At 39.0% G+C, this 15,065-nt stretch overlaps 1 protein-coding gene across 1 annotated transcript; it reads left to right on the forward strand.

Annotated features, from left to right (window-relative positions):
• The first annotated feature begins 392 nt into the window (after window positions 1-392).
• Window positions 393-986, forward strand: LOC149172876 (uncharacterized). The gene has a single exon (XM_089426497.1). The coding sequence runs from the start codon at window positions 393-395 to the stop codon at window positions 984-986; it is 594 nt and encodes a 197-aa protein (XP_089282623.1).
• The last annotated feature ends 14,079 nt before the right edge of the window (window positions 987-15,065 follow it).

Consider the following 15,065-nt stretch of genomic DNA (forward strand, 5'->3'; position numbering starts at 1 on the left):
CGAAATTGGGACACACTAGCTACTACATAAATTTTATTAAGGGGAATGAATAGATAACTGCATCAATGGAGAAATTGTTGAAGAAAGATGTTTAATGGAGTGAAGAGTGCCAGAAAAGCTTGGTTGTACTGAAAGAGAAGATGGTAACTACGCCTATTCTAGTTTTCCTGGACTGGAAGAAGGATTTCCATGTACATGTTGACGAATCTTGCATAGCATTGGGTGTAGTGCTAGCACAGCCAGGGGCGGGGGAAATATATCATCCCATAGCATTTGCAAGAAGGAAACTATCCAACATAGAAAAGAACCATAACACGAAAGAAAGAGAGGGATTAGCTATGGTGTATGCATTACAAAAGTTCAGGCACTACTTGTTGGGGGTGCATTTCAAAATGTTCATTGATCACTCCACACTGAAATATTTGGTGAATAAGCCTATTTTAGGAAGAAAGATCTATCGATGTTTGTTATTATTCCAAGAATATGACTTCAAAGTTATAGTAAATCCAGGGAAATTGAATGATGGACCTGATCATCTATCAAGAATAGAGATAAGAGAAGAACCCACAAATATCAAAGATAACATGCCTGATGCACAACTATTCGCAATTAGAGTCCCATATGATCAATTTGCGAATATTATTCAGTTTATGACGACAAGAATGGCGTCCGAGGAGTACATTATGAAGAAAAAGAAGGAGTTGGTAGTTCGAGCAGCTAATTTCTCATTGATTGTTGAACACTTGTACAAAATGGTACCAGATGAAGTATTGCGTAGATACGTCCCTGAACATGAACGACAGAGTATTCTGACAGAAGCTCATGCAGGAGTCATAGGAGGGCACTATGCAGGAAAAGCCAATGCGCAGAAAATATTGAGAGCTAGGTTATGGTTGCCCACAGTACATAAGGATGCAAAAGAATTATGTCAAGCATGCAATGTATGTAAAAGAATAGGAAAGCCATATAGAAGAGACGAGATGTAGCTAGTTCCACAGGTAACTTTGCAAGGTTTTGACAAATGGGCGATTGAATTTGTTGGACCTATCAGTCTGCCAGGAAAGAAGACTAGTGCAAGGTATATAATCACTACAACTAATTATTTGACAAGATAGGTTGAGGCACAACCAGTGAAGGATTGCATCGTAGAAACTGCTGCAAAGCTTTGAATATATATTGTCCAAGTTTGGTTGTCTGGAGATCTTTATGGGTGACCAAGGTAGACATTTCTTCAATAAGACTATTGAAGCACTAACTGAGGAATTTCAGGTTTATCACCAGAAGAGCACTCCTTATCATCCTCAGGCAAATGGAATAGTGGAAGATTTCAATAATATTATGGAAAATGCATTGACCAAGGTATGCAATGTGAACATAGATGATTGGGATTTGAGAATTCTAGTGGTGTTGTGGGCATATAGAACAACATGTAATATATTGACAAGGCAGACACCATTTAGGTTGGTATATGGAAAAGAGGAAGTTATGCCTATGGAATACATTGTGCCAAGCTTGAGAATTGCAGTTGCCATAGATATGTTAGACCTTGATATCATGAAGGAAAGAATGTCGTAGATACTAGCTTTAGAAGAATACAAGTTCGTAGCAGGGTTCCATTAGCAAGTACAGAAAGTAAGGGAGAAATCCTGGCATGATAGGAATATCAAGAAGAAGACATTCCAAGAAGGGGATCGTGTATTATTATATGACAACAAATTCGTGAAGTTCCCAGGAAAATTTAAAACACATTGGTTAGAACCATATATCATCAAGCACATCTCTTATGGTGGTGCAGTTCAACTCATGAAGTTGAATGGCCAGTTGATTCTGGGATGAGTGAATGGTAGTAGATTGAAGATATACAGGGACAACGTTGTCCATGGAACTTTGCTCTAAAAATTTAAGGGAAGGAATTCTTAGTGCCACCCACAGTTGAAAGTGGGCACGAGACTATAAACTACATTGTAGAAAGGGACTTCATCGAAGGGAGATTACTACGTGATATTCAGGAATATGAAAAAGTCTGAAGGAACCGCAACAAAGAAAAGGTGATTTCACCATGAGGAAGGGTTCATCTAAGTTGGCCGGAAATATGACAATTGGAAGGAAAATGCTAGGTTAAAAGGAAATTGTCATTAAGGGACGCAGGAAAAGAGAATTTATGAAGCACGGATGGTTGTATCTAGCCTCATACTTGCATTAAATGATAAAATATTGAATCAATCATGAGGTTTCAATTCAAATTTGTTATAAAAACCACATCCCATGCCACATTTGACACTTTGTTGTCTAGAGAAATTGAGAAATTTCATAGAAGAGAGCTACTGTATGTCTGAAATGAGTTTTGAAGAACTTGTTGGAATATTTACAAAGAAAGGATTAGAGGTTATAATGGAGGCACAAGGAGCGAAGGTACCCATGTCCCCAAGATGCCAGAGGTCACCAAGAAATCAGGTGCCCACAAAACCATAGCCACAGAAGAAGCAGGAGAAGAGACCAGTTGAGGTCTCTACGGCGGAACTCAGAACATCTCCGAGGAAGAAAACATAGACGTAAGTTCGCACAAAGAACAAAGAAGATAAGGGGAAGAAGTTGGTGCAGAAAGGAAAGAATTCAATAGAGCAGAAGGTGCCTCAGCAGATCAATGATAGCGAAGAGGAGGTTGAGTTTCAATGCATGCAGACAGAGGATGAAGAGATTCCCACTGTGATCTCACCTTACATGCCACCTAGAAAACCAAATGCCAAGCTAGTTAAGGAGCCCAAGGATGGAAAGTTGGACATGTTGACTGTGTTGCTGCAGGAGGAATTTTTGTTTGAGGGCTAAGTGTTGGGGAGGATCCCCTAGCTAAAAATGGAATATTGGGACTTTAATGATCGAATAAAATACCCTCAATTTGAACCAAGTATGTATCTGAAGCAAGTTCGGTACCTAAACAGTGGAGTCATGAGGCTAGAACCGTTTTAGTTCGCTGCAAGATTGCATAGAGTGGGTGTCCTGATCATGTTGAATGTGACACACTTCGTTCTAAGCACAGCTAGAACAATCTGTGTGGTAGCTCCTCACAATGGTACATGATTGATGCATTTTTCTAGGGACGATGATATTGATTGATGAGATGTTAATAAGAAAAATCACACGTTGCCTCATCAGGGAAAAGACTCGTAGAAGAATTTGTGGGAAATAATAAGGATAAGGAGATGGCACAAATGATGAAGGAAAAGTTCGGCTTAGTGAAGAAGTCACGGGGATATGACATCAACTCCATTGATGACCAAGGAGTGGGTTTTCTTGCGCACATATTGGCAGGAAAGATAATGAGGAAGTGTAGGGCCAATGAGATACCTGCAGCAGTAGTATCTTTGGATACAGTGCAACGCAGGAGTCCAATTTAATTGGGTTGCCTATATGTGCAAGGAATTTTTAATAGACTGCAGGGAAGCACAAGAAGAAGGGAATCCATTCCATTATGCTTGGTTGTTAATACTCATCGCGTTGATCACGTGGAAAGAACCAGAAGACTCACAGTTTCCATTTGTTGAGGTGGATGTTTGTGAAGCAATGAGGTATGCCCACCTTTGGTTTAATAAGGAGCCGACACGTGCAACAAAAAAAATATTTTCTTTGTGGTGATGGCAATGGATCTACACATGGTGGTGAATCAACATCCAAGGTTGTCACCTAGTTTGTATAAGAAGTATTGTCACAATGCAGATTTCAAAAAAGACTTCCATAGAGCTTATGTGAAGGCAACAAAGGGCCCAACTGATACATGGAACCCATTGCCATACTTTTTAAATGAAGACGATTTGCTCGTTGTAGTACAATAGTGGCTGGAAGAATGGATGACTCCACTAGGTGGATTAGTTTGAATAGAGAAGGGTGCCTCGTAGGATGCAGGTACAAGTGGAAAGGATACAAAGGTGGAAACAGTGGAAATAGAGCAGGAGCATGAGGAACCCCTCAATGATGCAAGAGTATCATAGGAGTCACCTTTCATTGTTAGAAGGAGAGACACAACTGCAACAGGCAAGAGGAAAAAGTAGAAGGTGGTTAAGTCCTATGGCATAGAAACACTTGTCCTCACTTACAAGGACATCGATGAGATCCGAGAGAAGGTCCAGGAGATCACGACGGAGACTTGGGACATAATTGATGATCGATATAGAACAATCTTGACCGAAGTATAGAAAGGCATCGTAGAGTTGAAGGCATTGCCACAAGTAGCAAAACAACCAAAACAAAGAGCTCAGTTCCTGCAGGGAGAGCAAAGGATAGAAACAAAATTTGATGTTAGAGTTGTGCAGGTGCTAGTTGGGGCACTTCACTGGTACTCATCGGAGGACAAAGAATGAGCCAAAGCATGTAATAATGTCAGCATAAATATTTCTCCACTGCCCATTCAAATGTTCCATGAATTCCATCAAAGTTTAACAACTGAGTTGAAGGAGCGGGAGCAGGGAGCCTCGGCGATGACAATGTAGGTGGAAAAGGAGAAAGTTTCACTGAAGAAGCAGTTGGACAGGGTGGCTAAGCAAAGATATGATGCAATTCAGTGACAAGAGAAGTTGGAAAAAGCCATCCAAGAGAGTTGTAGCATAGTCCCAGATGTGAAGATCAATGATGAGGAACCACCAGCAGAAAAGGTTGCAAAGCTCGCCCTTGCAATCAAGGAATCGAAGAACACATTTCTGAAGCTCAAATTTGAATATGAAATGCAGATATTAGAGATTCAAATAAGGCTACATCCAGCCATGCCACTAGAAGTACAAGAGTAGAGACTGAAAGATTTAAAGGCAGTGTTGGAAGGCATCTCTGACATAGTGGTGGACTAAGGGAAGTTATTGGATGACACGATGTAGATTTGGACCTCACTGTAAGAGGATCCAAACATCCAAAAAATTGAGGAAGGATTACAAGTGAAGCAGAAGCAGTGCGACAAGATCCTGGCAGCTGTAAATACCTTACTAGTCTTGCAAATACTCGCCAACATTACTGAAGGGAAGAACCTCCAAAAGAAAATAGCTGAGCTTTGGAGGAAGGAGCAGATATTACAAGAAATGACTCAGCCATGGCAAGATGATGTGCTCAAATTGTCTTAGGTAGTGGACAACAAGCTCAAAGAATTAAAGAAAAGGGAGGTAGAGATACTGCAAAAGGTTGTTGGCCCAACCACAAAGGCATTGTTGGAAGAGACACGCAAGTATGAGAAACAAATGGCAGAGACAGTCCAGTAGCATAATGCATTATACGATGGAATTGTAGCGAAGATCAAAAGGAACCGCAGTTGAATGACTCGGGACGAGTCACAAGTGAGTGTTGGGGGTTTATTGGGTGCAGCCCAACTTGGTCCAAATTTTGGGTTAAAGACTCCATATTTTGAGCAGAGCGTGTGGAGTTGGCGAAATTTGATTCATCATGCAGTGTTTAGGGGCTTTGGGGAGGGTCAAAAACCCCTTATTTTGTAATGGGTTCCAGGTATTAGTCATGGTTTTGTTGAATTCGTGGTATGTGTACCATGGTTTTTGTAATGATGTAATGTATATAAGGGAATGAAATACTTTGTAAAATATATCATCAATAGAATATCATAAGTGAATTGAATCTTTGTATTCGCATATGTAGTCTATATTTTTGGGGAAGGATCCGCAGCTGAGAGCGCGGAGAACTTGAAGAGTCTACAGCTTGTTGAAGGAAATGTAACTAGGTTTGGTCTTCATAAATGTATTATTGATATTTGTATTTATTCAAGAAAAGAAATATTATTTTATAATATATGTCAATGAGTGTATTTTTCATTGAAATAGGTCTAGCACTATTTAAAGTGCTATAGGTAAGTCAAATAGTCAAAAGAAAAGGTTGAAGACCTTAAGGGCATGTTACACCTTGTATAAATATGTATTAAAGTCAAGAGAATACCTCCAAGCAAATTCAAGGCACCATCAATAATCTCCTTCAAGCATGCAACACCATTTAAAGAACCATCCAAAGTCCACTCTTCAAGTCGGCCTGCAAACAGTTGACTAGTCGACCTAAATGGAGGGACAATCCTCTATTTATAGAGGATGTCCACTCAAATACAACACAAGCATTCAACTTTGAAATCTGCAAATTAAATAAGGAGAAGAGGAACGAAGGAAACCGAAGAAAAAGGGTCTACAAGAGCATTGAAGTAAGAAGGAAGAACAACAAAGGTAGAGAACTGTTTCTAGGGCTAGAAACAGTCACACGTGCAAGGAGAAGAAGGAGAAATCTGTGGATATGACAACAAGGACAAGAATTCAACATTCTTGTGTTATTTGGGTTTGAAATTAAGGTCTAGAAGTCCTCCCTCCAAGAGCGAATAAGAGACCCTCAAAAACGAAGGAAGAAGGAATAAGGCCGAGGAAGAAGAGGACTGTTTCTAGGGCTAGAAACAATCACACGTGCCGAAAACGAAGAGGACAAGTCTGCAGCTGGTGAACAGTCCATATCACATCATTGTTTGGGTGAGAAATCAAGCCTATAAAGACTCCCAAGCCTAGTGAAGGAGCCTATCCATCTAGCGAAGGTGGAAATGAGGTGGGAGGACCCTAGGACGAAGTGTCGAGGGACAAAGTGTCGAAAGGAGGAAACCTATGTGCTGGGGAAAAAAATGTAGAAAGGAGGAGAGGACTTGACTTATTCTTAGAGGATATTCTAAGTCAGGTTTCTAGTGTTTTGCATTGATCAATAAAAGCTTCAATAATAGAAATGCACTAAAGGGTTTTCCTCTCAAGGGAAGAGAGGTTTTGGCCCTATCAGAGAGCCAATATCATGTGTTATTGTTCTTATGTTTTGGTAGTAGTTTGATGAAGTACACACACATGCATTAATAAGAAGAAGAATATTAAGCTAACAAGAAAAGTAAAAATGCTCCACAAATTGTTATAAAGTAACGAAGAATAACACTACACCACTTTTCCCTAGATTCTTCAACATGGAATTAGAGCTAAGGTGACACATCAAGGAAAGGGAAACTCAAGAACACTCATCAAGGAGAAGCATCTACAAAGTTGAAGCATCAAACCTAGAAGTCTCAATCACTTCAAGGACAAGAACGATCTACAACACATCATTCATCAAGGAGTTCTACAAAGCTAGAAGAAAGAGCCTTAGATAAAGGCACCTACAAATAAGAGAAGATTGAAGCAAGACCTACATCAAGCTACAAGTCTTCAAACAAATCTCATCACCAAGCAAGTCCACTTGGAGAAGGCAACCTGAAGAACATCAAGATCCAGGGAAGGCAAGACATCAAGTCTCCAAAGAGGAATCAAATCCACTACATCTCAAAATCTATCAAGTAAGTACATGTTCCCTTCTGAATATACATCAATGTATTTTTGCAAGGAAAGTAATAAATTGGTAGGTACCAATAAATTTCTTGCATGGAAGAAGAGGATTGATCTACTTCTCAAGGAGAATGAACTCCTAGAACATGTTAAAGGGAATATCATTGTCCTTGCTAAGGAACAAACTCAATCCTTAGCCGAGTAAAATAAGGATGAGACAAGAGCTCAAAGGATTTTGATAGAATCAATCAAAGACTCTCTCATGCCTTATGTCTCCATGTTTGAGACATCAAAAGAAATTTATGATAATCTAGTAGAGATATTCTTGGTATCTACAACCAGAGAAGTAATATCTCTAAGGAATTAATTGTACAATATGAAGATAACAAAGGAAGGAATAGCTCCCTACTTCATAAAAATATATGAAATGAGAGATCAACTTCAAGATCTTGGGGAAGTCATGTCTGACAGAGAGATGACAATTGTAGTACTCCTGAGGAGTGGGGAAACTTCACATAAAGCATATATGCCAAGAAGGAAGAAATCACTCTCAGTGAAATATGGTCTCTATGTAGGACAAAGGAAACTAGACTTAAGGCAAATGAAGATGTGGGATCAAAGGAGCAAGCATTTTCTACCATGGCCAAGAGAAAGGGTAAATTTGGAAAGTTTGGTCCACAAAGAACAAACAACAAAGACATGTCCAAAATCCAATGTTTTGGATGCCAAGAATATGGAAACTACAAAAGGAATTGTCCTAAGCTAAAAAAGGACAACAACAATAAAAGAACGAGGGAAGAAGCTCACATAACTCAAGAGGTGAAAGAAGAATAAAAGAAGCAAAAGAAGGAAGATCCTCCAAATCTCTACTGTGACTAGGTCAAACTCTTTACTTATAGACTTCTTTCAAAGTTTTGAGTAATATATGAGCATGTAGGAATAGAATGAAATTGCATGGCTAGAAACTTCCTCTAGAATCTAGAAGCATGATGTACATAGAGTTCTAGATACTCATGAAGTTGTAGCATTTATAATGAGAACAAAAATGCATGGGTAGAAATATCTTCAAGTCTTGAAATATAGCTCAATATATTCATATAGAAGAAGCATACCTAGTATAGGACCTCATCCATAATGAAAGAAAAATTGATCATGATTAAGAATCTTAGAAGACCTCCATCATCAAAAGAAAGGAAACATTTGCAAGGCACGGGTCTTTAAGATCCTATAATGGAATCTTGAAAATAAGGTTCATAAACCAAAGTAAATGTCTCATTGGGAATCTCATTCATGGGATTCAAGAAAAGGATGATATGCAGACAAGTTGAGATGAAGCAACAAGGGCCACACCAAGAAGCTAAGATGATCAAAGGAGAATCAAGATGAGGTATGTATGCATCAAAGTTTAGTCATGTTATCATTTGTATATTATTGAGTCATGGGGATAGTTCTATAACATGATCAAATATGAAAGAATCTCTTCGACCAAGTACATGCTCAAAGGCATGTTCTACAATGCAATGAAGGTCAACAAAATAATATGCTCACATAAGGAGTATAAGATTGTTGACTAAGAAACAAGAAGAAATGTTGACAAGTCCAGGAAGTAGGCAATGAAGGAATGCTCTCACAGGAATCATAAGATGGTTGACCTATCTATCTGAGAAGAAGAAAATGAAGAAAGAGATCAAGCATGTAAAGAACACCATGATCACCGAGAATCACTATCTAACAAAAAGTTTTGAAGATATCTCCTAAAAGAAGGCAGGACAACTCTGACAAAGAAAGAAAGAACCCTTGACACCTATGAAGGCCTTGGAGATATAAAAGGTGCAGATAATTGATTCTACTCTACAGAGATGTCGTGATGAAGAAGCCATCCAACAAAAGAAAAAACAATGTTGAAGCAATATCAAGATGAAGTCATGATGGGCTACTAGGTCAAAGCATGTAAACAAGCAAGTGTAATGAAGCATCCATGGGAACAATATTCTGAAGCATGAACAAGATGACAAAGGAGTCACCTAGATGGCAAGAAAACCTAATGGATGACAAGAAAGTCACTTTCCACGAAGGAAGTAAGACATGACAACCCAAGAAGGAAAGTGATCGATGGATGGTGCCCTACCTAGAAGAAGTCCGAACAAAGGCTTCATGACATCAAAGAAAGGAAGAATATCAATCAGCTAAAGGACACCCGAAGAAGAATTTGTTGATGAATGAAAGAGTCCCTAGTTAATAGGGAGCTCTGACAAGTCCCTAGTCATGAGGGAGTTTTGGATCACCCCTGATTACAAAGGAGTGACAATTGTGTTTTCCATTTCATGGGTCATGCACTAGACCAAGACTAATAGCCGTAAGTCTAGATGAAGGCCATGAATGGAGATGTAGACATAAGATAGACACAACATTCTTGTCTTTACTTGGGAAGAAAGAATGGGAGGATTACTTAATCATCTGACATCCGATACTCTTTGAGGATGTGTAGGGCATCCAAGAAAAAAGTAGGCAAGAGGGACGATATTCTTTGAGGGCTAGGAACCCAAGATAAGAACAGTCCTAGAAGGTCATACTCAGAGAACACCCAGGTGGGTATGTACCTTGAGAGACAATGATGGAGGTGTCTATAAATCATTGGTATCACCAGCATTGTATCTCATGGTCTCATAAAGATATGGAGTTGTTAGTCAAGGCCTTGCACTATGACAATGTTGATGGATATGATGCTATAACAGATGGATTGCAAATCTGGTTTCTCTTATGTGAATTCTTCAAGATTGATAATAGCCAAACACCTTGGAATATTGTATGAATACCTCCCTAGTTAAGAGGGAGCGTTGAAGGAAATGTAACTAGGTTCGGTCTTCATAAATGTACTTTTGATATTTGTATTTATTCAAGAAAAGAAATATTATTGTTATAATATATTTCAATGAGTTTCTTACTCATTGAAATAGGTCTGACACTATTTAAAGTGCTATAAGTAAGTCAAATAGTCAAAAGAAAAGGTTGAAGAGCTTAAGGGCATGTTACATCTTGCATAAATATGTATTAAAGCCAAGAGAATACCTCCAAGAAAAGTCAAGTCTCTTCCTATACTAAGGCACCATCAAGAAGATCCTTCAAGCATGCAACACCACCTAAAGAATCATCCAAAGTCCACTCTTCAAGTCATCCTACAAACAATTGACTAGTCGGCCTAAATGGAGGGACAGTCCTCTATTTATCGAGGTTGTCCACTCCAATACAATGCATTAATTCAGCTCTAAAATCTGCAAAGGAAAGAAGGATAAGAGGAATGAAGGAAGCCAAAGAAAAAGGGTCTACAAGAGCAGCGAAGTAAGAAGGAAGAACAACGAAGGTAGGGGACTGTTTCTAGGGCTAGAAACAGTCACACGTGCGAGGAGAAGAAGGAGAAATCTGCGGATATGACAATAAGGACAAGAATTCAACACTCTTGTGTTGTTTGGTTTTGAAATTAAGGTCTACAAGGCCTCCTTCTAAGATAGAAGAAGAGACCCTCACAAATGAAGGAAGAAGGAATAAAGCCGACGAAGAAGAGGATTATTTCTAGGGCTAGAAACAGTCACACGTGCAGAAAAATAAGAGGACAAGTCTGCAACTGGTGAAAAGTCCATATCACATCATTGTTTGGGTAAGAAATCAAGCCTACAAAGACTCCCAAGCCTAGTGAAGGAGCCTATCTCTCTAGCGAAGGTGGAAAGGAGGTGGAAGGACCCTAGGACAAAGTGTCAGGGGACAAAGTGTTGGAAGGAGGAAACCTATGTGCCAAGGAAAATAGTGCAGAAAGGAGGAGAGGACTTGACTTATGCTTGGAGGATATTCTAAGTCAGGGTTCTAGGGTTTGGCATTGATCAATAGAAGTTTCAATAAGAGAAATTCACTAAAGGTTTTTCCTCTCAATAGAAGAGAGGTTTTGGCCCTGGTAGAGAGACAATATCTTGTGTTCTTATTCTTATGTTTTGGTAGCAGTTTGATGAAGAAATGACTCCACAAATTGTTATCAAGTAATGAAGAATCACACTACACCACTTTGCCCTAGATTCTTCAACACAACTGAGTGCGTAGACCACTTGCAGCTGGGTGCACAGGTTCGAGAAGTATATGTACTGAAGATTTGTATTAATAAAGAAGAATTTTTGGCAAAGTATTGTGTATTGTTTTGTGTTCATTCTCTGTTATTATTGATATTTTTATGCATGATTTTTACTAAGTTGTGCGAAAGAATACATGTTATATTGTTTTTTGTTATTTGATGCGATAAAAGTGATTATGTAAATTTAATCATTAGCACAAAGTGATTCATGTACGTGAAGTTGTAGGTAGGTAGAAAACATGCAAGAAATTGACAGGGTAGACACCTTTCCGACTGGCATATGGACAAGAGGAAATTATGCCTATGGAATACATTATGCCAAGTTTGAGAATCTCAATTCTCACAGATATGGAAAACCCTGACATTATGAAGGAAAGAATGCCGTAGATAATCACTCTAGAAGAAGACAGCTTCATAGAAGGGTTCCATCAGAAAGTGTAGAAAGAAAGGGAGAAAACCCGGCATGAAATGCATATCAAGAAGAAGACATTCCAGGAAGGAGATTTTGTATTATTATATGACAGCAAATTCACAAATTTCCTAGGAAAATTTAAAACACATTGGTTAGGACCACATATCATCAAGCACATATATGATGATGGTGCATTTCATCTCACAAAGTTGAATAGTTAGATAATTCCGAGACGAGTGAATGGTAGCAGGTTGAAGATATACAGGGATGACTCTATCCTTGGAGCTTCACACTGAAAAATGAAGGGAAGGAAGTCTTAGTGCGACCTGCAATTGAAAGTGGGCACGGGACTATAAACTTCTCTACAGAAGGGGACTTCGCCGAAGGAAGATTACTACACAATACTCAGGAGTATGACGTAGTCCGAAGGAACTGAGACAAAGAAAAGTTGATTGCACTACGAGGGAAGTTTCATTGAATTTAGCTGGAAATATGATTGTTGTAAGGAAAAAGCTACAGTTAAAAGGAAATTTTCGTCAAGAGGCATAGGGGAAGAGAATTGATGAAGCACAGTTGGCTATATCTAGCCCCATACTTGCATTAAATGAGAAAATATTGAACCAATCATGGGGTTGGGAATTCAAATTTGTTATAAAAACCATATCCCACTCCACATTTGACACTTTATCATCTGGAGAAGTTGAGAAATTGCATCTAAGTGTGAAGATAAGAGAGCTAATATATGTCTAAGGAGAGTTTTGAGGATCTTATTAAAATATTTGTAGAAAGAGGATTAGTGGGTATTATGGAGGTACAAGATGTGAAAGTACCCATGTCCCCAAAGTGGGTGAGATCATCTAGGAAGCAGGTACCCATAGAACCACAACCATAGAAGAAGCAGGAGAAGAGACCAGCTGAGGTCTTTGGGGCGGAACTCAGAACATCCCCGAGGAAGAAAACACAAAAGGAAGTATGCATGAAGAACAAAGAAGATAAGGGGTTGCAGAATGGAAAGAAGTCGATGCAGCAGAAGGTGCCTCAATAGATCAATGATAGTGAAGAGGAGGCAAAATTTCACCGAATGGAGAGAGAGGACGAAGAGATTCTTGTTGTGCTCCCACCTTACATGCCACCAAAAAAAACCAAACACCAAGCCAATTAAGGAACCAAAGGAGGGGAATTTTGCCACGTACACTCCATAGCTTCCATAGGAAGTGTCGTTTGATGGCGAAGTGTTGGGGAAGATCCCCTAGTTGAACATGGAAGATTGGGACTTTAACGATAAGAGAAAATACCCACAATTTGAACCAGGTAGATATTTGAAGCAAGTTCGGTGCCCAGAAAATGGAATCACGAGGCTGGAGCCATTCCAGTGGAATGTAAGATTGTAGAGAGTGGGCCACTTGAATATGTTGAATGTGCCACACTTCAACTGAAGCACATCCAGTACAATCTATGTGCAATAGCTCCTCGAATTGGTGCATGATGGATACCTCTGACTAGGGATGAAGATCCCGATCGATGAGATGTTAATCATAAGAATCAAAACATTGCCTCATCATGTAAAAGATCCCGTAGAAGAATTTGTGGGAAAAAATAAGGACAGGGAAATGGCACAAAGGATGAAGGAAAAGTTTGGACTAGTGAAGAAGTCGCGGGGATATGATATCAATTCCATCGATGACCAAGGAGTTTGTTTCTCCATGCACATCTTGGTAGGTAAGATACTGAGGAAGTGCAGGGCCAATGAGGTGCCTATAGTTGTAGTATCTTTGGCTGCACAGTGCAGTGCAAGGGTATAGTTTAACTGGGTTTCCTATTTGTGCAAGGAATTTTTGACATATTGGAGGGAAGCACAAGAAGGGGGGAAGACATTCCACTATGCTTGGCTGATAATCCTCATCGTACTAGTTATGTGGAAATAACCAGAAGACTCACAATTTCCATCTGTCAAGGTGGATGTTTGTGAGGCAACGAGGTATGCTTCACTCTGGTTTACTAAGGAGCCAATGCTCGCAGTAGAGAATAGGGTTTTCTTTGTGATGATGGAAACAGATCTACATATGGTGGTGAATCAACATCCAAGGTTGTCACCTAGTTTATATAAGCAGTATTGTCACATTAAGGACTTCAAATCAGACTTCCACAGAGCCTATGTGAAGGCAATGAAGGACCCAACTAGGACATGGAACCCATTTCCATACTTAGTAACCAAAGATGATTTTCTCGGTGTAGTACGTCAATGGTTAGAAGAATGGATGACTCCACCCAGTGGAGCAATTGGAATAGTGAAGGGTACCCCATAGGATGCAGGTACATGTGGAAAGGATGCAGAGATAGAAATAGAGGAAACAGAGTAGGAGCATGAGGAACCCCTCAATGATGCAGGAGTGTTAGAGGAGTCACCTTTTATTGTCAGAAGGAGAGAAATAACAACTGCGACAGGCAAGAAGAAAAAGCCGAAAGCAGATAATTCCAAGGACCTAGAAATGCTTGTCTTCATAGATGGGTACATCGACGAGATCAAATAAAAGGTCCAGGAGATCACAATAGAGACCTGGGAAAAATTAATGATCGTTATAGACCAATCTTCCTCAAACTGTCACTAGTTTATTTGATAGGGTTTGTTTCCTATAAACTAGTAACAGTTTAAGATGTTTTCCTATATATTGTTTCAATTTCATTGTAAAAGGGTTGTCTTCTGATGCCAGAACCTTGGCATTTTTGTAAAGACTTTTATTACACAATTTAATTAAAGTATTAAGGATTTAGTTTCATGACAGATTTTTTTTTCATGTATGTATTTCCCTTTTATTCCATAATTTGTTTCTGCATAAGTTCAAGGTAACATAGGAGTTAGGGAAAGGATAGGTTTGAGTATTAGCGTCTCTGATAACCTGCTACAAAGTTATCATCTACACTGAGATTAGCTAATTGAATAGTTTGTCTAAATCAGCTCATCTGCATCATTTAATTTTTGTCTTCTATCATCTCTTGAATGTACATTTTTTTGGTTGTAGAATTATTTTACACACATCTACAATATTTGATTGATTAAGTATTCAATACGAATACTTAATTTTCTTATTTCTCTTATTTTCCTCCACCAAGCTCTTTAAGCTATGTTTTTCTATCGGAGCTAGATGTTGGCACTTTGATCAAGTTTCAACAAGAGAGGGATTTATTTCTGAGTAGAGATTGGATATTCATCAACAAAAACCTC

The sequence above is a fragment of the Pinus tabuliformis genome, chromosome 4_2, assembly GCF_031772625.1.
Source record: "Pinus tabuliformis cultivar Carrire ecotype Pingquan chromosome 4_2, CPIR1, whole genome shotgun sequence".
In the NCBI taxonomy this organism is placed as follows: domain Eukaryota; kingdom Viridiplantae; phylum Streptophyta; class Pinopsida; order Pinales; family Pinaceae; genus Pinus; species Pinus tabuliformis.

Bases quoted from the DNA above. Each gene is read 5' to 3' on its own strand.
- LOC149172876 (XM_089426497.1), top strand. From the start codon at position 393: ATGTTCATTGATCACTCCACACTGAAATATTTGGTGAATAAGCCTATT.